Below are 26,311 nucleotides of genomic sequence, written 5' to 3' on the forward strand. Positions count from 1 at the left end.
TAATATAATATTACAGGTCATGCAGTAGCCTTTCACGCCTACGAAATCAACATTTTGTCAAATAACGTCAATGCGTTTTCATCTGTGATCTTCAACGAAGGGAATGCGTATAACCCCCGCACTGGACACTTCACAGCTCCCGTGGACGGGATATACAGCTTTTCTGTCCACATGTGCGTTAGCACCAACAATCAAATTATGTTTTACATACAAAAAGGCAGTGCGACCATGAGTGGAACGGTATATCTGACAAACACATATAATTACAATTATAACAACCCTTCCTGTACTTCTGCATCCTGCTCTGTGAAGCTGACCATGAATGAGCACGTGTGGGTCATGATGGGGGGTCGTTACACATCAGCGATATACACAGGTAGTGGGAATTCATTTACTGGAATGTTGATCCAAGAGCTTTAACCAAAACGTGAACTCTTTGTTCCAGTACGCGATTTGTAGTTTAAGTTAATCTATATCACATCGTTTACAAGTAGTTAACGCAAAAATGGAATGAGATACAAGCAAAACAAATTCACTCAAATTATACAAAGTCGTGCGTATAACACATTTTGAAAACACTTACGGGTACATTCAAGTCGACTTTAATTCTACATAGCTCAGAAAATGACTAAAATTGTTTTATCTTTGTGAACATATTTTCAAACTATTGTACATATTATAAAGAGGGTGTTTTTATACTAGAATTACGCATGATGAAATACATAATTTGAATACTATTCGTGGAACTTTTCAATCTCCTGCTGACACACGTTCACTTTTATCATTTTTAAACGCTTTTTTTCTCTGAACAAACTGTGTCTCGACGAGAAACTTAGTTATATTATAGACATGGTCTGTATTTTTATTTTAGCAAATAACTTACCTCACTGAAATGTTTTGATTGTTCCAAAACATTGTACACAGTATAGGCGTTATTTTTTCTTTTTAGACATTTAAATGTTGCTTTAACCTTATGGATACGTTATGCGTTCATCCTTTTGAAAATGCTGGTTTGCAAAAGATATTTAAAGCTGGTAATCTTCTGTTATTATGAATGGTTTGGTATTAAATTATTAGCGCTATTCTACAATGAATTAATAAGAACTCCCGGTAAAGTTGCGTATACTATTTCATTTTAATATGAATTTAAAACATTGTTTATTTGCGACTATGAATGCATTCCCCTGAACGCATTTAGGGCATATTATGTTTGCAAAACTAAATACACCAACACATGTCAGAAGCGATAGTCAAGTAAATAAGTTGTCACCGTCTACAATGATAAATGCTATTATGTTACAGAAATAAACAAAAGTAAAAGGATTGTAATTATTTTTTTACTATCATTGCCATTAAGTTTAATACCGTTATGTGTATCATATATTTTACCGATGTGCTTATCAAGCACTCTTCTTTACCTCTGATAGTCATACAGATATATATACTTAATATACTTAATACTTAATTGATACATATACTACCACCAGGGAACATAACAAATAAATACTTTTATTGACCGAATAGCTATTCATAAGTGTCATCCTTGCGTATTTCTAATCACCTCTAAACAGCATTAAAAGAGGTTGTAAACAGTAAGTTTCGTTTTTTAATCAGAACAAAATCGACAGTGTTATGGTAGCAAATCAGATTTATGATTATATTCATCATTTATAAACACTTTATAATTCGGCGTACTTCATTTTCAAGTTATTAATAAATACATATATTTTGTTAAATCTAGTATTTATTAATACTGTGTTACAGAACCAATGCTCTGCTTAACAGTACATGTAGTTCGATATTAAACGCGTTACATTGTATGTATTGCAGCTTGATGTAAAAAAGCCCCATCCTTTTTATTATAGTTCGCAATTGACTAAAATGGAGTTTATATTATCAACTCGGGCTAACCAGTGCCGCTTAAACTTAACTGAATATGCTTATCGACAGTTTCTTCCAAAAATACTGACGTGTATGAAAGTTTACATTGCCTTAGTTTAAAGAAATATTCTTTTTGTACCTTGATAAATTTTGAAATCGTTTATAGCACATAGATTCAAGAAAAATCAAAGCGCTGAAGGCACTGAAGATGTTCGCTATTGCATAATTTAACACGCAATTCATTTTTCAAAATCAATCGCAAGTTTGAAATGAACACACGCCATTCAACTTAAAAAAGTGTGTGTCATAGCGCACGGGTCGAGTTTTGTGTGCACTTTTTATCATCCTTATTATTTCATAGAAATAACTAAGACAAAATAAAAACAGCATGCCTTTTTGGAAGTTCTGAAAGCAAAGAAAGTATGATGAAAATGGTAATGAGAACTTAATATAAAGAAAATTTGCAGTCACCATCATATTAAAGGAATATTTTTTCTAATATCAAATGACTATCTCACCAAGAATATAAATTCATAATGAAAGTTCCGTGTACAAAACTTTTGATTTTTGACACCATATACAAATTCAAATATACAATAATCTTCGTATCTTGTATATGGAGGAATAAAAGTATATAAACATTGCTGTTTATGCTTTACTTGTTACCCGAGCAGTTCACACGGTGTCAACAACGCTAACATAAACATAGGTATAGAGCACTAATGCGCTTTTAGGCGAAGCTGTTTCAGTTTTCATCTTAGTGACTTTAACATAACGCCAACAGACACGCATGAATATTTTCGAATATTTAATAAGCTGATTCGAGATACAACCTCTAAATTTTTGCTACATCACTGCGTATGTGCTCAATTCAAAGGATGTAGCACTGTTCAGTGTAAGAAATTCCGGACTACTCTCTGTATGCTCAAACGACACAAATTGTGGCCCTGTTACAATTACGCGTTACAATCCAGCTCGCAGAATTTCAATTTCGCCTCCAAGATGAGAAAACAATCATTAGCGAAATAGTATAGTGTCACGATAAGAGAAAATCGTTTAATTATCATACCACAATGTTTGCCGTACTTGGTCAGCACGTCTGGAAATCATTCCTTAATGCGTCGATAGGCTGCCATTATTAACAAGTTTGCTATTTTGAATTCAATTTTGTATCAAAAAGCATTGTTTTTAAATGTGGGATTTTCAATTCGCAATGAGATTTGTAATGACCCTCGTCATGCGAAAATGGGTCTTATTCCATATGCGCCCTTCATATAAATAGCCCACTCAGCTATCCCTCCTTCTGGTAAGAAACATAACATATTGAGTGATTTTAAAGCGAACAGCGTCGCCTATGGCCTGACTGCGCAAGAGCACATGTTGGGTTTAACAAACGCTTGCCGAAACGCATAAGACCCATTTTCGCATGACGGCGCTATTGACGTGTGATTTAAATGTGACGAAAGAAAACTGCGTTTAAATCAAATATAAACATACGATATATTTCGATAATGAAGAAAGATACTCATAACAAGGCATATGAGGACACATATGAAGTGCTCTCCCGTAGTATATTTTTTATTTACTCACACTAATGTGTGGTTTGACAATGCTAACACACATTTCATGCGGTGAATATGCAGCTTACAAGTGAAAAACACAACACAATAGTTTAACTTTTGTTTAATTGTATTCAATTATTTAGAAAAGTAAATTGCTAACTTTATTTCAAAGTCGGCGTATACGCCGACTACATTTTTAAAAGACATGTATTGTTATAAATATATTTAATATAATATATTTAGTTGTTTTCGGTTTTAGCGATTATAAAGCATTTTCGAGGTTGCCTATAGTATGCCTGAGTAATTGATGAACTCATATCCAACTGTCAATGTATTGAGAACTGTGAATATAAACAAGCTAACCCTTCTACTAAGCTTCTACTATTGCGTTGCTAGCACCCGTAAATACAAAATATCGCCGCTATGTGTTGAGAACCAAGAACGCTTTCCAGAAATACCCGATGTAGTAGCTTCAACGAGGTTATGAAACAGGTCATTCGTATTATTATTATAAATTATTTGTTATATTCGGGTTAAGCGATTATGATTTTTTTTAGTCTATCGTATCGCTAAAGTTATTGTTGAACTTATGTTCAACGTTTTATAAATTGAGAATATAAATAAGCGTCAACTTTTTCCCAAATCTCTCAATTTACGACCTGTACTACGTCATTGAGTTGTATGTGAGAGCGTAACCTATTGCGTTGTTATCGCCCGTAAACTTTCCTTTGTTTATCGACAGGCGCATCTATTAATAGCCTCATATCATGAATGCCAAAACACCCGCGAAAAAGAACCACGTGACCAAATAGGACGCTAAACGCAAATACCATGCGACTACGACTTTAATTATGTAAGAACGCTCCGCAATTCCTCTGAAGCCGGGGCCTTGTGATTGCTTTTACGTAAAGAATTGACCTCTAACTGAAGTAAGCAAAGGAAACGCAGCACCTAATTGACCCATTCCTTCTATGTGCGAAGGCAGATTGAATTTTACTAATGTATGGTTTGCCTATCATAACACACATTATAATGCGGTAAATATGCGACTAAAAGTAAAAAACACTATAATTAAACTTTTGTTTTTAATTAAGTTATTTAGAAACCAAAATTCCAAACCTTATTTCAAAACAGCAAGACTACATTTTTTAGAGAATATTCTTGTTATATTTAAATGTTTTTTAACAGTTTCAGCGATAATGAATCATTTTTATGTTGTCTATCGTATCCCGGTAATAATTGTTGAACTCGTGGTCAACGTGTTATTAATTGAGACCTGTGAATATAAACAAGCGTAACCTTATACTAGTGCGTAATTCTCACCCGAACTCCCCTTTGTTTATCGCCAGCCTCAGATTTATGAATGAGATGAGCGAAAATACTACGTCACGCAGACGCAGCAGAAAGTGGACTATTTTAATCATTCATAAACAATCTCCTCCGCGACACGTGCAATACGATCATTGTTTTTTTTATTCTTTTCTATAAAACACCATTCGAAACTATTGCATTTAACACGATATTAATATAATGTTTCCATTTGTGAATAAACATAATTGGAGAACTCAAACCTCTTGCATAAATTATACAACTCTTTCTTCGCGCGTAGTGTAAGCGGGAATTGGGCTAATCATACCCAGGCCGTATCGACCTGAATTTTACATCAAGCACATTAGACGGTCGCTAAAGCGACCATCTAAAAACGACGTCAGTGCCATTCGAACTAACGGCAGGTTCAATTTTACCTCCCGCTACAATGGCGCCAATATAGAGAATACTAGGTCGGTGCCGAATAAAGCGCAGTTTATTTTGCGAGGCTAAGAAAATCTGAACCACGAGCCTTGGCGAGCATAATAAACTTCACTGTATTCGGCTCTGACCTAGTATTCGATTTATCCCATCAATTTTCTTAGTCGTCAATTATTTCCTTCAAAAATAGAATAGGAAAATAGAACTACACGGAAAATCCCAGTGTTATTTTAACCAAACATGGTATAATAATTGTATTCGTGCCGAGCCTGATATATTACAAAAAAAAGATCAGGCACAAATCTATTTTCCTGATTATCATACATCGACGTCCCCGATTTTAAAGAAATAATTTAAAAAAAAAATACTAAAAATAGTTAATAAATAGTCATAAACCCGCGTACCATACAATACACAAATATAGAATGAAGGCCGTTTACTATTCATGTTATTATTCTTAGAAGTGAAGTAACAGGAAATAAACCCGAAAGCTAAGGACTACTATTGCTATAAATATAATAAAAGTTAATAACATATTTTGCTTTAATAATTTAAAATATAAAGAATATTCACAAATACTATTTTGTTCATTCGCAAACAATAGAAACATGAATTTCCTTCTTTTCAATTTACATATAAAACAAGCAGATATCCTGTCAGATTTATTTTAAAACGATCATTCTGCTCAATTAATTCAATGTTAAGTTTTTTAGAAATGGAACAGGCAATACGGCATTCTCTTTATTGTTAAATAATTATTGTACACAAAGCTTACCTTACTTGGTGTTTTAGAAAAAACATGCATTACTATGTGGTGATGAGTTAAAAAAAACATGTATAAATACACATGGCGCTGGTTATATAGCACGATAATAATGAATAGTATAGGTGATACAATAAATTTACATCCAGCTGAAATTATGACCAAGATCTTTAATGCAAACACTTCATTACAAACATAGCAACAAACGAAACTTCAGAAATAGTATCAGGATCGCGATTCCTCTTACCGTCGGCTAGAAATATACGATTACGGAATTTAATAAAAATAGCACACAAATGCACGAAATACCTATTGTTATCGTTGAATAGTCGTTACACAATATTCTCAAGTCGCCATGATTAGCGCTCCACTAAATACGATCCATTTTCCGAGATCCTGCATTCATTGTACGTTGTGTACGCTCATACCCACACATATTGACCGGCCTTCAACTCGGCGTCAGTCGTCTCCGTTTTTTCCGTCGGTTTTTATCCGCATGACCGCTAGTATCATCTCTTGCTTGATGGGGGCATTAGCCTACTTGATAATGTTGTTTTTGGAAGCGCAAACCTGCACTGTAAAGAAATACAGAACGCCATCTGCGACCGGAAGTTATCGCTTGAGCTGTGGAAGACATTTCCGCATTTTGCGACTTCATCTTGGGATGTGAGAACGTTGTTAAACACCAAAGGCTTGTGAACCAGCGTCAGTGCCCCTACTACCGATTGAAAGACAAGCTATGAAAGATAGAAAATACTGGAAGAGAGTTGAATGAGGATACCTTTAAAACTTTGAAAACATGAACAAAATATATTTGACCTTAAAAAACGGTCATTTTATGTGCCTGTTTGCATCCAAGTTTACATGCTTCAATGATTTGTAAAAATGTATAAACACCCTTTTCCTGTCACAAGTGACAAACTGTACTGTTTGCATTATGTGTTGCTGGATTACATTGTAAAAATTGAAATAAACTATCTGCCAAAATGACATTAAAAAAGCAGAAAATCTAAAATGACAAAATAATTTGAACTTAGAAAGCATGCATGACTAAACAAAGCTTACATGACTGAACTTCAATACGAATTGCGATGAATCCATTAAATAAATAATGACATTGAACACATACTGCTGCTCTACAAAACCGCGATGCTCGCAGTCGTTTTCATGGTAATCTGCGCCACCGGAAGTGGACGTTACTTTGTTTCCACCATCTGCTTGCTATTATAATTGATATATCAAAACACGTGATTTGCTTCATTGCATCAGGATCTATAATGTAGATATTTGAAATCTAAAACTTTAAGATTGTTTAATAGTTTAGATTTATCCGTGACATTTAATTACATCGGGTCCTTAGCGCCACATCGGAAGTAGAATTTGCTCATTTATCAATTCATCACAAAAACGAGGTGGCGCCCGTGATTAACCACCGTGTAACTGGTAATCAATGATCGAGTTCACTTTCTAGCTCATCACGGTGCATCGTATTTGCGTATGCCGCACTGGTGTAGAGTTATCGCTGCTTACATTAAAGAAAGCACGTAGAACGAACCAAAATGACCTTGTGCTTACTGGATTTTCAGACATACTTAATTTTTTCGTCATGTTCTCATAATGTCCAACATTGTCGTAAATAACGTGGTAGCAACGTGCCTAACTATAAGTCGGTATCTCGTTTCTATGTATGTTTAAAGAACACAGACTTAACGGATCTTTAACTTGAACTGGCGATCGTAGATTGTTTATGTGTGCGGTTACATGCTGTTGACTGCCTGCTTTACTACCCTAGTTGATTCACAACAAGAACACCATGGCATTTATAGAAATCGACAAACTGTGTCCTTTTTTATTAATGAATTAAAGTTGTATTGACCTCTAGATATGTACGCACGGTGTAATCAAGATCGCATCACACTTGCAACAAACATTTAATAATTTGCTATGTATGATTCCTTTTGGTCATTACAACGCTTAAGTCGCTGCAGTTGTTCGATATTTTGTAACATTATGGTTCCAATTTGCTTATCAAAACGTGTAGCAAAGCCACAACACAAAATCAACTATGAAAATTTTGATAAACAAATCTAGCATGTATTTAGGTCACGCATCAGGAAGTAATTTGCTAACTGCGCAAATTTTCGAACACTTATCCTGTCAAAATGTAGACATCAACATGGTCAAAAAACTAGCAGAAAATCGTGATGTTTGTTATACAAACAGCCGCCCCTTGATAAATTGTCTAAAGAATAACTAAGTTAATTAAACGTATTGTGTTTTTGTATCTTTCAGTCGCATTACAACTAACATAAATGTTGCATACACATTTTATATTATTTAAATAATATGTTTAAGCTTTGCATTCAATTATTTTTCTTCACAAAAAATAATCAGAAAAATATATTGCATACCGGATTGAAAGAAATATGCAGTTTTGTTTTAAATGTTGATGCTTCATTTTAAAATATGTGAGCCTATTCCTAAATATTGTGTATAGTATTTCAAATAACTATGAAAAATGTTATAGGCCTATCTCAAAATGTTAACGACATTTGATTGTAAATCAGAGTACTGACAGAACTGTTGTGACGATGCTTTTGAAGAGGATGGATATAAAAGCATCAATTTAAGTTTATCTACATCACCACAAGTGTGTATGTGTGTACAAAAATTTTGGGTACAAAAATTATGCCAAAAAATTGGGTACGATAAAAATTTGGTAACGAAAAAAAAATGGGTACGAATAAAAATTGGGAACGAAACAAAATTTGGGTAAGAAAAGAATTTGGGTACGAAAAATATATAGAGTAAGAGAAAAACGACTTGAATACGTGAGTTCGCCCATGAACACATGGTAAGGTTAACTAAATCTCCGCGATATGACCTAATATGTGTTTAAAACAGAAAACAATACGCAACAAACGAATGAATTATCAAACATAGTGTGTGCACTGATGTTGCTCTGTAATTTCTGTTTGACAAGTTCATTAAATATGCAAAATGAGAGAGCACGCATAAGAGCGAGTTTCATAGATGTCGTACTGCTATTATGCGGTTTATATACCATACTCGCTATAACGTTTACAGTCGGTCGGGTAGTTCCGGATCACTAGCGTAAATAATGGTGAAAATATTTTTAAAAGAAAGCAATTGCTTTCAAAATACTTGGATTGTTGAGGAAAAATACTTCATCTTTCAGGCCATATTAATTTATTAATACTTACTAATACATTTCTGATGCCAATTTGAACTTATTCACTTGCATAAAGTCGGCTAGTTCTGAATCGAGTGCGGTAATTTCGGATCACTCGGACTATTTGGAAGATGTAGGTCAGGGATCATCTCAAAACTTATTTTGACTGTCAACAATTATTTTGACTGTCAAAACAAATGATGTATGTATTAAATAAAACATCAGATAGGTTCGTTTGTTTCAGTTTAATAACTGTCTGACAATTTAAAAACATTATAGGGTGTGTGTCTATACACAGGAGAATAAAGCTGTTGGAAAGTATTTATGTTTTGATTTGAAATGGATTCCTCTGTATTATTGGTTATATAAACAAACACAAATACTCAATACAAGCAATTTATTGATAAACTCAAGATACCTTCTTGGGAAATAACATAATATAATAACATTAACAATAGAATCACAATAATGTACAAACTGTATGAAAATATGACATATATGCTTATGACTAGAACGTTTTATGTATGACTAGAAAATATTTTTATAACTTAGGTCCTAAAAAATACAGAACTACATATAAATGTATTTATAACAAGAGATGTGTTTGTCAGGAACACAATGCCCCCTATTGCGCGCTTTGTTGTTTTTTTTCATTTGGCAGGTACAGATAATAATCGCCCTTTAAAGCTTATTACTTCCTTGGATTAGCTTCTTTGACCTTGAACGATGACCTTGACCTTTCACCACTCAAAATGTGCAGCTCCATGAGATACACATACATGCCAAATATCAAGTTTCTGTCTTAAATATTGCAAAAGTTATCAAAAAACTTTAACCAAGGTTACAGTTTTGGGACAGAATGACAGACTGGCCAAAAACAATATGCCCCGATCATTCGATCCGGGGGCATAAAAATGACAACTGAACATAAACAAGTACCTCTGGAATGCATTTGCTAATAATAGGATCACAATAATGTAGAAATATATAAAAGCATCCATAAAAAGTAAAAACATAAACCAGTGCCTCTAGAATAAATTTGCTAAAGAAATGGAAAACAATATTAGATATCAAGTTACTTTTTTGGTAAATAACATAGAATGATAACATGTAACAATAATAGGATCACAATAATGTAAAATAATGAAATAAAAAGTATCAAAAAACAACAACAACATAAACCAGTACCTCTGGGATAAAAATGGTAAAGAAATGGAAGACAATACTAGATATCAAGTTAAATGTTTGGTAAATAACATATTATGGCAACATTTAACAATAATAGGATCACAATAATGTAAAAATATATAAAAGTATCCGCTTCAGCCTCTTTGCCAATGACTGTGCAGAGCACTCGTGCTTTTTAGGACCCATCAGTCCAACTTGACAATTATCTGAAATGCAAAATCACAGCATAAATGCACATTAAAATTGGATAAATATTTAAAATATTACCAATCTCCTTCCAGCACTAGTAACATCTTACCATTATTTATTAATCCATATATTTTTTCTAGAGTACAGATTTTAGCACTCCGCTGGTTTTTTATTACTCCGCTATTATACATTTAAATGTTATAACTTATTTTAAAAATACTAAACACATAAACATACAAACAAACCAAGATGCATTCAACAAATGCTTACTGTATGTGGTGGCCTTGACCTTGTGACTTAGACCTAATGCCTCATAACTGGTTTGCATAATAGATCTCAATCAGATGCAAGAACATGTAAAGTTTGGAGACCCAGGTCCATAAAGTTTCATTTTATGAGCAAGGTTAAAGTTTTAGGGCAGAAAGACAGACAGAATAAACAAAATTCAATCTTATTCTCTGTATTTCTCGACATTGAAGTCACAAAATAGTATTATAATTAAATAATTCAAATGAAACATTGTATCAACTTAATGAGAAACTAGGCACTTTTCATTTCACATATATATATATATATATATATATATATATATATATATATATATATATATATATATATATATATATATACAAAAACTTTTGTGGTAGCTAGAGCTTTAAAATATTACTAACACAGTAATTAAACAATAATAAACTGTTTTGAGATTTTCCCCAATCAGCTGATCCGCAACTGACATGTACACGAGGTGCAATTTCCATGCTTTTATTTCCATAAATCATAAACATATACTTAAATCACTCGCAGGAATTTAAAAATGATTATAAAAAAAACAAATTTATACCAAATTTACAAGCATTTACCCAGGAAATGTGTTTCTAAATCGTCTTTTAATTGTTGACGCGTGTTATTGATAGACAGTGCGACGGTAAAATGACACGACTGTGATAGTTACCAAAGTGTGATTTTCAATGAAAACACCGTTGAAATAAGAAGTAAAACTGTGTTATTGCTTGAAATTGATCACATTTTCCAAAAATCACAGTTATATTGATATGGCATTATCTTTTAGACTAATATTTTAATTAAATCATAGAGTTGATTCGGAATTACCCGAGTTTCGGAACTACCCGATCGACTGTACAATTGGCAGGTTCGAAATAATTCGTTTTCTTTACACTCCTAATCGCGTTAAACGTGAATTATATACGCTTTCATTCGCAATTTAATGACAGAAGTACGGCAAATGTCAAATACAATACAGAAAATGCATCTTTGTTTCATTGATCTATACACATATGGATTGAATATAACTGATTTAAAATTAACGTTTTCAAAATATTATTAAATCTTTTTCCCAGAATATGCTATCTTATAGCTGAGCTTCCTTTTCCTTAATCAATGATTATCAGCGAGGTATGCCGATTAGAAAAATATTTGCGAGAAAATATCGCGCAAAACAGTACGTCAACTTCTTCCTGGTTTTTCTCTGAAATGACGTCAGCGCCAAAATGTGTCAAAATCGCTTGTATAATTATAATTAATACAATTATTGCCGACAACAACTGATTTAGCATTTCCCGGGTACGGTAGAAAAATCGAGCTATCTCAATCGGACCGGCTAGGTCTTGAACATAAGTCGCCATTATGAAGAATTTTTTCATGGTATGATAACTTAGACGAGCCGCTTCGCAGCATCGTCAAAAATAAACGCAAAAATGGAGGCTTAATCTAAATTATTTGACAATATTGGACAATTTAAGTACACATGTACCTATTTTTGTTTTATTTGTTATGAAAATTTTATGTTATTTATGTCTTGTTTTTTTAATAAGATTTATTTTTGAAACTGTGAATCTCTACAACTGCAGTATTCTAGAGGCAGTTTAAGGTAACAGTCGGTCTTTTTTAGTTGAACTGAATGCACGTGTGCTCTATGCTGTTTTTATTACGTAATAAAAGATATACACTCATCACTTTAAAAAAAAGAAGATTTTGCGATGAGTCATTTGGCTCTGAAGACACGATAAACTGAGAAATAGACCTTAAATCGTAAACATTCACTTTAACTTTGTAATACATTTTTTAAATGAAACAAATCATGAACCAACGTATACAAAACTCAATAATCAGTATAGATAATAAGTTTGTACGAAAATGATTTAAATTAAAAGTTACCAACATAAAGTTTGGGAGGGAAAAAGCGATACTACATTACAAATGCTTTCCTCGTTTTCCTCTGATTTTAAATGCAGACCGCATTCAAAGTAAAAGGCATTTACAGCCACACGGGTTATCAGAGACACGCCAAGTTGCCGTGTCATTTCGTGTGCTTACGACTAAATAAGCCTATCAAAGTCACGAGCGACCTTAACCATTTTGGATTTCTAGGACGCTGACTTATAAAGAGACATGCGTAAATTGTGGGTTAAGCATCATAACATCCACGGCTCAAACACAAATCTTGTACAAACCTATGAACCGTTATTTGATCTGTCACGTTACTTGTTGCTACATGTAATTAATCAACATCCATATTTTACGTGGAATCTTAAGTCACGCGTACAGGCATGTGCAAGCCACGGGCAACGCGATATTAAAAAACACAAAGATGCATTTAAGTTTGTACACGATTGTGCCGACTAGCACATAATGTAGTTGCAATTTAATAAATTCAATAGTTATAACGGCATGAATGGTGCATATTCATATATTTGGAGTGTGTAGTTAGAATTAGTTCACGTGAACAGAGGTCGGTTACAACGTTACAACAGTAACAAATACAGCTGACGTGACGCACTGACAAATATCTTGTATTCAACTTTTAAAGCGGGACTGCAAGATTTTGCCAAATATTTATGAATTTACATAGAATGTGTAAAAAAACTTATTATACATTTATTTCAATATCTGAAATCGAAAATGTCTGTACAGTCGAATTTGCCAGCATGTATATCATGCATGTACAATGGAAATCAACATTTAGTTTAACGGATCATTTTAATTTACTGAAACGATATCTATTCATAAGACACACGAACACTACTCCGATCCTAAAAAAGACGAATATTTCGGTCATTGTAGGAAAATATGCACGATATCTTCGTCACAATCGGCTCGGGGCGCTGATTTGTCTTTGCTGCATTTTATGAAATTCGTCTTCAATGTATAATTTGTCTTGCCTATTTTGTGTTATTTTAAAATATTTTGATCAAAATATTACAATTTAACACATATAAAATCGTGCAGTACCGCTTTAACCCCGCGAATTGAAGTATTTTAATGTCTATTCAATATATCATTTACGGAGTAAGTTGTAAATATGTTCAGCATCAAGTGACGATGTTTTATGCGCAAAACCCAGGTCTGTACAACTAGTGCAAAACTGTGGTCTGTGTTTGATGTTCAAATTAAATAGCAGACTTGTTTTTCCATTACAAGCTGATGATTGCATATGCATTAAATAATTTTATTTTTTCCATAAATCTACGTAAACAAATTATGTAACAGTTTGTATAGTTCTCCAAGTCACCGGTAGAAGATTTTACTTTTATCAGTTCGTCAATAAGCGGCTGTTCTTGTTGAGGTTATCGCAGTTGCATTTGTAGCAGCCATGTGTACGACCAAACACGAACTAAAATTTAAAGCCTGCGAGTCCTAATATGGAACAATGGTTAACAATCTGCGTAGTGTAGTCAAGCATAAAAGATGTACGCTATTGGGAACGCATCATTTTTTGTAGATTTATTCATACGACACATGTTTTGTTCTGAAATGTGTACGAACTAACGTGTCGGTATCGGCCTTGTGCTTAGAATGACTTAATATTGTCAAACTGTCAACATCGGAGTCTTATTTACTTTTACTGCAGTTCACAAAAGATCTTTGAAGAAACACATGCAATTAAAAAATTTCATTTGCAAAATCAAGTTAAGGTTTGAAACGAGGCAAAAATACTAGATGAAGACCATATGCCGATGTTTTTTATTCATCGGGAAACATTGGCATGCATGTTTAATTATATATGGAGTAATCACAACTTTGTAATCTTTAAGCTAATTTTTACAAATGCTAGTCTATGAAAATGCAATACGGCGTAGAATTGTTTAGAAAAACGTCCATGTTGTAAGTCGTGCCTCTTTGATACTATTGACGAGCGTTTTCAACAAACTAATTAAAATCAACGATGCATATCTTTTTTCAAACATAGTTATTGTTTGGTATCTTGGCAATATACAACCAGTGCATGTGTATTGGTCAAACGGAAAGTGATGATCAAATGGTAGTTTATATGCATTGAGATTGATTGTCTTATATTCGAATCTTGTCACTGGACTGGAATCATAAGTGCACACAAGATTATATTTGATTTCAGAAAATCGATACTGTTCAGCAAGACACACATACAAATAAGATAACCGGTTAAAGTATGTATACCATTATTTCTAGATTAAACGACGTACACATACACAATCACTTACATACGTTTAACTCAGTTTGAAGAATTTTCACATCCAAGGGTCCGCGTTCAGACCATTTGTGAAAGAAAAAGAATAAGGCAACAAAATAAAAAAAAAATAACGAAAGGTTTAATTTTTACTTCACCTTATGGATTCTATTTCGTAACGCTCAATACATTAATGTGAGTTGATTTTTTTACAGCATATCTGCAACATTGTATCGTCAAAATATCATATATAATTACCCTAAACCTATGTATGATATATTTACACACAAAAAAGAACCTTCTCTAGTGTGTAATGCTAAATAGTCGAACATTTTTAATAATGTTGAAACAAAAGAAGGGAGACACATTTGTATTTGCCTATGTACAACTCATTTTTATTTACAATTGGATATGCCACAGCGGCCAATTGCATCTTTTGTGAAACTGAATGTAAAACTATTCAACATATATTTTGGGAATATCAGCTTGTCAATCAGCTAATAACATAATTGTTTTCAGGATGTAATCATTTGTTGAATTTCCTTAATGTGCCTCCCTTTATACTGGGACATGCAAATACAAATAGTTCTTTAAATGTTTTATTTGTTTTGATAAAAATGTTTATTTACCATTGTTAAATGCACAAAACTAGGCCAACTCTTAAAGGAGCAAACATGAATTATTTTTACGATTTGCTTATAAGTAAATAATGGGTAATTTTCTTTAACTCTTATCCATTAGTTGTGATAAGGAACTTTAACCAATTCTTTAACAAAAAATATTTTTTCTACAGTGTAATGTAAAAGCTGTTAATGATGGAATGTATAAAACATGTTGTAATATGCAGATATTGCTTGTAATATGGAGTGGGATACCCTCGACCCCCACACACCCATTGACGAAAATAATAAAACATATTGAACGGAAAAAAATCACAAAACATTACTTGATTCATACAAACAGGACATAATCGACATTGTTATAGCATTGTTGTAACCGTAATAATCATATGCTTGAACATACAGTAACAGTGTACTTCAGCTCTACAGATAAATTTGCTTTAGACCGAATGACTTTCGTAAAAAACATAAGCAACAATTATCTTTATGTAATACAATTTTGAGTGTTGTTGATTTCTGGACGGACAATTTCCAAATGCCTGAGCACAGTCCTTCGCCTACGTTTTTGTTTTGTCAAAAACGGTTTTTGTTTGTAAAAAAACTCGTCCAGGAACAAATAGGGTACAATTCTATTCATCGTTACATACATTTAGAACTAGGGTATTGATACGTATTCTCTTATCACTTTGGTGATATGTGGCGTGGTAATATCATTTACCTGGGATAAATTTCATGTATTTTGCAAAAGAATCAATAGAGTCTTACACACGGCACATAGATTTCAAAATAGGATAATCATCTTGCAAAGTATGATTATCGTCAAGAGCTGCAACATGTATCGTTATTGTTGCGGTATTCAATGGAAGCAAACTTTGTTGTGACAAATATCGTTACAGATACAACAAAAGCATCAAGAGGTTGCGACATTTAACGTTGGTTCTAAGGTTGAGTATGAGCTGTGCTACACTCAACGTTGACGTGCACATCGCTTCTCACACCCTTATAAATTGACTATAATCCATAATTGTTATATAGCATTTAGGACCACAGAATCAACCGCACACTAATATTTGTTCCAAACAAATGAATGAATGTCGAAATCGACATTGACTGCAGTATTTTATTTTAAGATATCCGTTAAAAGAAAAAAACAACATGACACCTATTCTAAAACTGGCACCTTAATGTAGCGCAATCGAGCGGTATTATCAGATTATGTTGAAGTTGAAATCCATGCACTATAAAATGTTTGGCCGAAAAATTAATTACAAAATACATATCAACGTTTATATAATTCGATTTCCTTGTTTACATTTTTAAATCAAATAAATGTTTTCCATAGTTGCTATTGTAAACACATGACTGTTACAAATGGTATTTCAAAAAAAAATGAACGAAACGCTTTTGTATAAACTTATATAAAGTTGAATAGGTTGAAAATGATATAAGTTTGTTATATTTGGTATTTTTTATGTATTTAACTTATTTTGTCTTAAATTAAGAAATCAAAATTGCTCAATCTTATTAAATCAACGTCAACAATAGACATAATTGATGTCATTGAATATGTGATCCGTCAAACGAGTAGAGTTTCTTCATTAAACATACGTTTAACATGAAACTGCAATATCGATATTATATTCAAGGCCATGTAGTAGCCTTCAACGATCACGGATTCAATGAGTTGTCAAATTGTGTCAATGCATCACCTACGCTGATCGTCAACGAAGGCAATGCGTACAACCCCAACACTGGACACTTCACAGCTCCTGTGGACGGGATATCCTACTTTACTGCCCAAATCTGCTGTAAGCCCGGATACGATGCTTACTTTAACTTGGAAAATGGTAGTGAAAACATATGCGTCAGTGCGCGTCTAACAGCTACGGAGCAGCTCGAATATAACTACAACTCATGTACGTTTGCATCCTGCTCTGTAAAGCCGACCATTCATGGACACGTGTGGGTGCTGTTTCCGGTTAATACACAACAACACTTATAAATGAACTTTATCAAAACGTTTGGAATTCATTTATTGGTACGTTGATTCAAAGGCTTTAATACATTATTGAACTATTTATGGCTATATTGTATCCAAGTCCAAGTAGTGTGTAAACTACATATAGTCCGAACTAGATTAGTCGTATAAAAAACCCATCATTAATAGCAAAACCCAATCAATATGAAACATCATTTAAGAAAAACTTTAAATGACCATTATTCTTAACATCGGTTTGAATAAAAAGACTACATACAAAGACACAAGATAGAAAATGCATCACATATACATGTAAGTGCATTGAGGAAACATCCTTAACAAACTCGTGCATGGTTCCATACTACACACTAAGGTACTATGTTATAGAGACAGTGCGTGTACCAACTGCACACATTTACTATTTATAACAAGTAGCACGTCAAACTGGATGCAACAACAGAGCCAGAAGAAACAAGGCTCATAGTTTAAAATTCCTGGCACTAAATACGAAGCATACAATAGCTAATAGAATAACCTATTTAATTGTGTCTACTTCTACTACTACTACACGTACTACTACTACTATAACTACTGCTACTACTACGTCTACTTCTTCTATAGTCCGGGAGAAAATTACATATACCCGACATTGTGGCGTAGGTAAATGCTAAAGTGTTTTTCGTTAGGGAACATGTTACTGAGCAATAATCTAAATGAAGCCGGACAGTTATCTTTGGGGATTATGAGAAATCCAACAGGGCGTCCACGATGTCCGCCGTTTCAGCATTTAACGTAAATGATGTTATAATCATGACTTTATCCAATATTTGGGATCTTTTAAGCCTAAATAAGAATGATATTATGATGGTTAATGTTTTGAAAGTGAATCAATCAACATAAAAATCCAGATTATTTGCAAGATTGCTGCCAATATGGTAGCTTACGCAAATAATTGCAATTAAAATTTCATTCCACTACATGGAATCGAAAGTTCGTGCTTTAAAAGTGAAGTTATTGTGTTTGTGAATGGTGCTTTGTAAATTCATTAGTATCCACTAAAAGGCCTTAAATGTTATAGTTGTATAGTCTACACCAGTTTGATTTACATCGGGTAAGCATGGACTACGAAAATAAATTAATTATAATTTTTAATAATGTTCCTCATACATAAATAACAGTTTACACAAGTTACTTCCATTTCATGAGTGAAACATGTTTTTAGATCATTTGTGTGGTCAGTGAGAACGCTTATGGCAAATAGTGTGTTGGAAGAGCTCCTTGAGTAAACATTCCCAAACTCCTTAATGGGAGAATTATCCACAAAATGTACGGCCATTACGAATAGTGACAGAGTAATTGTTCCACAAGGCACTTAGAATCATTTCAAAATATTTGATTGTTGTGTTTGGGTAAACAAACGAAGTGAAACGCATATAATTTCAGGGGCTACTTTATTATCATTCAACAATAGAAGCGATCAATGCCTAACAACTAACTAACACAGATCAGAGGTCAACATGCAGTTATGAAGAACTGGGGGCGGGGCGTTGCCACGCTTCATTTACAAGTAGGCGTGGCGTAGCGGCATTATCTAAATACGCAACAATTTTCCCCTTTCAATTTCATTGATCATACATGTAAATAAAAATGAACATACAAACACATGCGTTTACATGTAAATATCAATGTTCACAATTCTAACCATTAGAATGAATAATCAATAAAACCTTTACCATATCAAGTAAATGACCTCTTAACTAAGTATGACCTTTTATTAATTATAGCATGCAATTTAAGAACATTAGTGAGCGTCCGAATTCGACACAGGTTGTAAAAACAACCGATAACCTGTCTTGCTCTCCTGCCAACTAAAGTTAATGTCTGTATGCTACTATAAAACGTAATTGGCTTAACATTAAACCATCAGTGTCATTAGTACTGCAGGCGTTCGGGCGATCTTCAATTGCTTAATGGATAGCGTCTTTCTGTCAATCGTAAATCCGTATCATTACTGCGATTATCCCGGGACTCATTTATTTCCATCGAATTCGGTGCCGGCGGAAGTTCACTGACATTGGTGTTCGCGGCATTTAAAGTAGTTTCTAAGGGTGCGAGAACCGGTACATTTATACCAGAATACTTCTGAATTTCCGACGGGTGAAGCTGATCATCATGGCGTTTCCATGTCATATGATTCCCGATATCTAATTTGTATAAAAGTGGACCATCTCGAGAAACTATTGACCCAGGGATCCATTTTGACTTTGAAGTAGGTCTGAAATCTCGCGCTAAGACACGTTGTTCGAATTAACGAACGTTTCTATTGTCAGCCATTGACAATTGCATTTGACCATTAGTGACTCGTGTCTGAGTGTCGGGTATAATCAAATTTAGTTTACTGCGCAAATTCCGACCGAAAAACAGTTTTGCAGGAGTTTCCCCCGTCGTACAACGTGGCGTATTAAGATATGCCAACAAGACAGAATTGATCTTCAAATTGAAATCGGTGATTTCATGCATTAAAGCGCGCGTTGCAGATTTGAAAGAGCCATTGAACCTTTCCACAAGACCATTTGTGGGCGGTTTAGCTACCGCAGTTCTTATATGACATATCCCGTTTCTCTTCATAAACAGAGAACATTCTTCAGATGTAAATTGACAACCATTGTCTGATACTAATTGTTTGGGCAAGCCATATCTTACGAATATTGTACGCAATTCTTCAATTATTGTTCTTTCAGAAGTTATCGATTTCATTTCTATGACTTCTGGCCATTTTGAATGAGCATCTACGATAACCAAAAACATGCGTCCAAGAAATGGACCCATGAAATCTACATGTATTCGCTCCCAACTTGAAGTAGGCCATTCCCACGGGTGTAACTGAACTTTCGCGGGCAATTTCTGTTGCATCTGACACGGTTAGCATCTTTTAACCATGTGTTCGATGTCATATAAATGCCAGGCCACCAGACGTATTTACGCGCTAGTGCCTTCATTTTAACGATACCTGGATGGCTGATGTGCAATAAATCAAGCACACGTTCGCGCATCTTAATGGGAATTATCACCCTAATGCCCCACATTAAGCAACCGTGGTGAATCTTCAATTCATTTCGTCGCGCGAAGTAGCCTTCCAAAAGAGAATCATTATCATTGGTATTCCAACCTTGTTGTACTTGCCTAAATACACGTGACATAACGTGCTCCCGCCTAGTTTCACGGCTGATTTCCGCGCTCGTGACCGGAATTTGTGCTAAATTAGAAGTGTAGAACACATCTTCAACTGACATTTCTTTATCCTTTTCCTTTGACGGCGCGGGTTAACGCGACAATCCGTCAATATTAGTATGCATTTTAGTACTTTTGTACTTTATATCGTAATCGAATCCAGAGAGACATATAGCATATCTCTGAACGCGTGCGGCAGTCGTTGCCGGAATACTTTTCTCGGGCTGTATATTGAAGTGGGGGGTTGACAATCAGTAACCAATGTGAACTTTCTACCATAGAGATATGGGTAATACTTTTGTACTGCCCAATAAATTGCCAATGCTTCCCAATCGATTTGAGCATATTTCATTTCAGTTTTGGTAAGTGACCTTGATGCGAACGCGATCGGCTTTTCTGAGCCATCTGGCATAACGTGTGACAATATACCGGAAATACCGAACGGCGAGGCGTCCGATGCGAGCCTAACCGGAAGTTCCGGGTTGTAGTGTGTAAGAACAGGTTCCGTAATGAGAAGTGTTTTCGACTTTTCGAACGCGCTCTGGCATTCTTTTGACCAGACGAATTTTCGATTTTTCTCGAGCAACGCGTTTATTGGTTTTGTTACGGTCGCGAGAGATGGCAGAAAACGATGGTAATAATTGAGTACCCCGAGATATGCCCTAAGTGATGTAAAATCACATGGAAGTGGTGTATTCAATACCGCCTCTACTTTATCCTGACACTTCGATAAACCTTGTTTGTCAATTTCATGACCACAGAATGTAATCCTTGGCACGACAAACTCACAATTGTCCTTATTTACTTTAATTTAATATTGCTGTAAATTACACAACACATTTTGTAAGTTATCCAAATGCACATTATTATTTTCACCAGTGATTACCATATCATCAAGCATGCACTGGCACTCTAGGGATTCCTTGAAAAATTTGGTCCATTGTTCGTTGCCATATAGCTGGAGCAGAAGCAACCCCATATAGCATCCGATTGAAACGGTACAATCCTCGGTGGGTGTTGATCGTTAGCAACTCCTTGGTTCCGTCCTCGCATTCTAGTTGTAAGTACGTTTGTCGTATAGCAAGCTTGCTGTATTTTCGCCAATTTGACAGATTGGAAAAAAATGCCCTAGTGTCTTGGGAGAAGATATCTATCAACCTTGATTGATTGATTTACGGAAACCTTAAAATCAACGCATATTCTCACATCGTCGTTTCATTTTTCGACAGGAACGATCGGTGTCGCCCATTCACTGGTGTCCACTTTCGAGATGATTCCTTGACTCTCGAGACGATTCAGTTCTTTCTCTTTTTTTGGCCTAGCCTTTATGGATTTAGGCTGAGCATTTTCATTTAGGGTGAGCCTTGCCTTAATTCCCTTCACCTGTCCTATACCGTCACTAAACACGTCTTCATGTTTGTCAAGTATAGAATTTTGACGTACCTCCAGGCCTTCCGTTGTCACAGAGTTCACTTTAAAAAGTGTGTCCCGGTTAAGTTTGATATGACTTAGCCAGTCCCTTCCGAACAGTGCCGGTCCATCACCTTTTTCGAAGCAAAGTCGCATTGTCTGCGATTTTCAATTATGACTGACATTCACCATAACTGTCCCTTCTTGCTCTATGACATTGCCTGCATATGTCTTCAGTATGGAATAAGCAGGATCGAGCTTCATATTTCCGAATCGTTTCCGAAAATTCTTGTCTGATATGAGGGTAACTGCTGATCCTGTATCAAGCTCCATGGGAACCTCGACATCGTTAATCTTCGGCTTAACGATGAATTTCCCGTTGTCTCCTTTGTTCACAGTGTTGATAACTGAAACGTTTTCCTTCATATACTGCACCGACTTAAGCTTCCTACATATATCCTTTGTATGTCCCTTTGCTTTACAGTGATGACAAACTGCATCCTTCAGTCTGCATTTATCGGAGGGGTGGTTAGTTTTCCCTCAATGGGTGCACTTGCTGCTCTCTTTGGACAGTTTGTGTTGCTTCCATTTGTTGGGTTTTGTTGAATGTCCAACTCGGTTGACGGGCACGTCGGCGGCTGTCGATTACTGTAACTCGGCGGCGTCCTTATGTGCAGCTTCCCTGGCAATCGCTATTTATATGGCATTTTGCAGTATCAAATCAGCGGTTGACAATAACCTTCGCTGTGTTCCACAAAGGAACCTGTCCCTTAAAGAATCGTTCAAGTTCGATCCAAATTCTGCCGAAGTGTAAAGCATATAATTTCAGTGGCTACTTTATTATCTTTCAACGATAGAAGCGATCAATGCCTAACAACTAACTAACACAGATCAGAGGTCAACATGCAGTTATGAAGAACATGGGGCTTTATTTACAAGTAGGCGTTGCGAAGCGGCATTATCTAAATACACAACATTGATGATCTAGAAATGTATCTTAACTGCATGGTATCTGCCAGTCGTACGTCTAAATTGTTGGATGATTGTTTGAATAAGGCATAATTTCTTATAATGATGTATGTTCGAGCAGAATGAGAAGATGATTGGCCGCTGCACTTGGCATCAGTTAAGCGCATGTTTCCATACCTCGTACACACAAACTACCTAAAGGCGAGCATGTCATGAGACTTATTCCGGGGGTATGGACACTTTTATGAGATAAATCCATTAAAAGAAGTGAATTATAGGTTCAACACATAAACCTGAAACTTCAAGGATTTGAGTTTGAGTCTACATATTTGCAACAGGATGGTAGAAGATCTGATAGAAATGAGCAGTCTCAATTTAGTGGACTCTGACGAAAAGCTCAAGAAAGAAAAGCGGGTGAGAGGATTAATGCAATTGGTTAGGATAAAGCAATTATTTGAAAAAGTTGACAGAATGTATTGATCCGTTGGATCCAAGCAAACATCCATCGAGTCTAGTGAACATTGTGACTAGAACAATGGCATAAACGTCTGCTAATGTTAAGCAAGCAAGAACTATTGGTAAAACCGGTGGTGAAACCCAAATTATGGAATTTGAAAACTCACGGCCGAACAATTTTTACTGTTCAATATCTAAAAAAGGTTGAGACCCAGGTTGTGTCTACAAAGCACATTAGGGTTGCAGATACCAAAGTGTATGGCATTAATTTGTTTTATTCAAGAGTTATTGGCTTACAATCTAGTTCTAGGAAAATTGACATTTACCATTTAATAAACCATGTATTGGCTCAAATACCTAATGCTATGTTGACTGAAACAGGGGATTTCAGAATAGGAAAATAGGTGCTGAAGAATCAATTTAACGTAAAAGTGTCTGAGCGGCACATTGAAAGCCGGATCACATGTTCAGTAATAGATGCATCTGCTACTATGTGTGTCATTCAAGGTCCCTTAGAGGGAAAAAACATGACTATATTGACAACTTTACGTCTTATTTAAGATAAACTCTGAATAAATGTGATGTCCACGTAATGCTTTTCCGATACATGGAGTTCAGCACCAAGAGTGTAGCGAGGTCAGTTAGACAATCCAATGTCTCAATTGTGTCGATCTAACGGGTGACATGTCTGTTCCACCACATAATGTTATAACAGATGTCACTGTAACAAACAACAGCTGATCTCTTTGATTTGTAAAGTTGTACATGTAGTTAAAAATAATTAAAACATTTATTCCTCAAAATATACATCAGTTAGGCGTCGTCTGAAAATTTTAATTGAGTTTTTGTGTAATCATATCGCTGTAAGAAACATGAAACTATTGTGTATCTGGCATTAAACAAGAGCTTTGTATTGACCCATGAAATTAAATGTCAGTAAATTTATTAGCCTGTTTTAACATGCCATTATTATTTACTGCTAAATTTCTCTAGACTGGTTTATGTTATGATTTATGTACTGGTTTATGTTAGGACTCTATTCAGCAGACATACAATGTATAATAAAAAATGAAATAAAACTAAGTATGGCGTACATTATAATCTTAGTCTATTAACAAAATAATGGTTTACATTGTCTCATATCCACCAGTTAAGATATCGGTTGTTGAGTTTTCAAACATGCGAACACAATTAGCTTCGCGTTTTGCTCTCTTGAATTCGTAAAACAAGTGTATATTGATTCCCAATTATTCACTTAATTCAAATCTAAAACACAAATTAGCAAAATACCATCGCGGTTCGCCATGTTGAATTCGGGTAACAGATATTGATTCCCATTTAGTCACTATATCCAATTTTTATATCATATTCTATCACGACTTGAATCATGTTTCTCGAAACAAAGAAGTTAAACAAGTGTGGTAAATGCTGTAACAAACCATGGACGGATCTTAATTTTGTGACAGTATGTCTTGAATTTCTTTAAAAAAACATTTAGTAAAATGTATTTGCTTGAATGCGCCCTTTTCTGCATTGTGGTCAATTAAAAAACACACATTTTAAAAAGCATGTTCATCAAAATCTAAACGTTTTGTAGATTGTGCATCTAAGTTGCGTTTACAATCAATATTTTTTACAGTATTTAACAAAATATATGACGTAGCAACGATTATTCTATAATTGTGAATGATAGAAGGAAGTCGACGTCATTTTATATAGTTGTGTCGTGTTGACGAAACGAATAAGCCCGTTTGTATGTTTTACGCGGAAAAACGGCTGATTTGCGATCAAAATACTTTTACATAATACATGCAATTAATGTATATAAATTCGTCATAGAATCTAATTATCGTTATTAAAAAACAACTTTAGTAATTGATTTGTTATTTTCCGCGAATGCTCTCTTTTCTCAGTTTTGTGAATATCCGTTATATTTTATTTCAAATAATTGCAGACCAATTTTGTTAGATTGTATCTTCCCATTTGTATGTTTGGGTTTCTACCAAAGTTACACATGTGTTATGTTGCAAATATAATTGTCATTGTAACTATCATTTTTACCTTAAAACAATTTGAAAAACAGGAAAATTACCACCTAAGTCACGAAAATAAATGCAAAAACATGTTACATTTAAATGTTATGAGGATAAAATACAATAATCAACAACATTAGCAATACATTAGTAAGGCAGGAGCAGTTTCCAAGCATATCTTCATAAATACGCCCATTTAAAATACGCATATCATGTACGCAACACAGTCCAATTAGTATTTTCCAAAAACAATTAAATCATTCAAAGTCTTTATTATTTAGTATTCGAATTTTTATAAACCTCTATAATAAATATATATGCTAGATTATCATCTGGTATACAGTATAACAATAAAATACATGGTAATAAACTCAAAATACTTGACAGACATACTTGAAAAACGCAATGATTATTAACAAACCAGATATGAAAAACAACACTAGGACAATATAAACAAGGTAATGTTGTAATGTCAAGGGTACCCGCTAATCAATCAGCCAAAGGCGGTTTTATGTCAATCTTCGAACGATGTCTATTATACAGATTAATGTCGAAATATTCGATAAGACATGCAGTGTGCATAATTCATCTCATCATCTCATTGTCGCATGTGGTCCAGGCGTCCCGGTTGTAGGCGAGTTTCTC

At 34.5% G+C, this 26,311-nt stretch overlaps 2 protein-coding genes across 3 annotated transcripts in view; both read left to right on the plus strand.

The window, feature by feature from the left end:
• Window positions 1-26,311, plus strand: part of LOC127847163 (mucin-5AC-like) — a 180,980-nt gene that overhangs the window by 47,919 nt on the left and 106,750 nt on the right. The gene's annotated exons all lie outside the window — the stretch shown is intronic.
• Window positions 1-26,311, plus strand: part of LOC127847165 (coadhesin-like) — a 95,426-nt gene that overhangs the window by 7,424 nt on the left and 61,691 nt on the right. Inside the window, exon 10 of one of the 2 annotated variants that reach the window (XM_052378877.1) lies at window positions 17-737. The exons of the other annotated variant lie outside the window; for it this stretch is intronic. Within the exon in view, the coding sequence (XP_052234837.1) occupies window positions 17-420 (404 nt within the window). The 3' untranslated portion in view covers window positions 421-737. Of the gene's footprint in view, window positions 1-16; window positions 738-26,311 lie in introns of those variants that run through there. 2 annotated transcript variants of the gene reach the window in all.

This window comes from Dreissena polymorpha, chromosome 10 (assembly GCF_020536995.1).
Source record: "Dreissena polymorpha isolate Duluth1 chromosome 10, UMN_Dpol_1.0, whole genome shotgun sequence".
NCBI lineage: Eukaryota > Metazoa > Mollusca > Bivalvia > Myida > Dreissenidae > Dreissena > Dreissena polymorpha.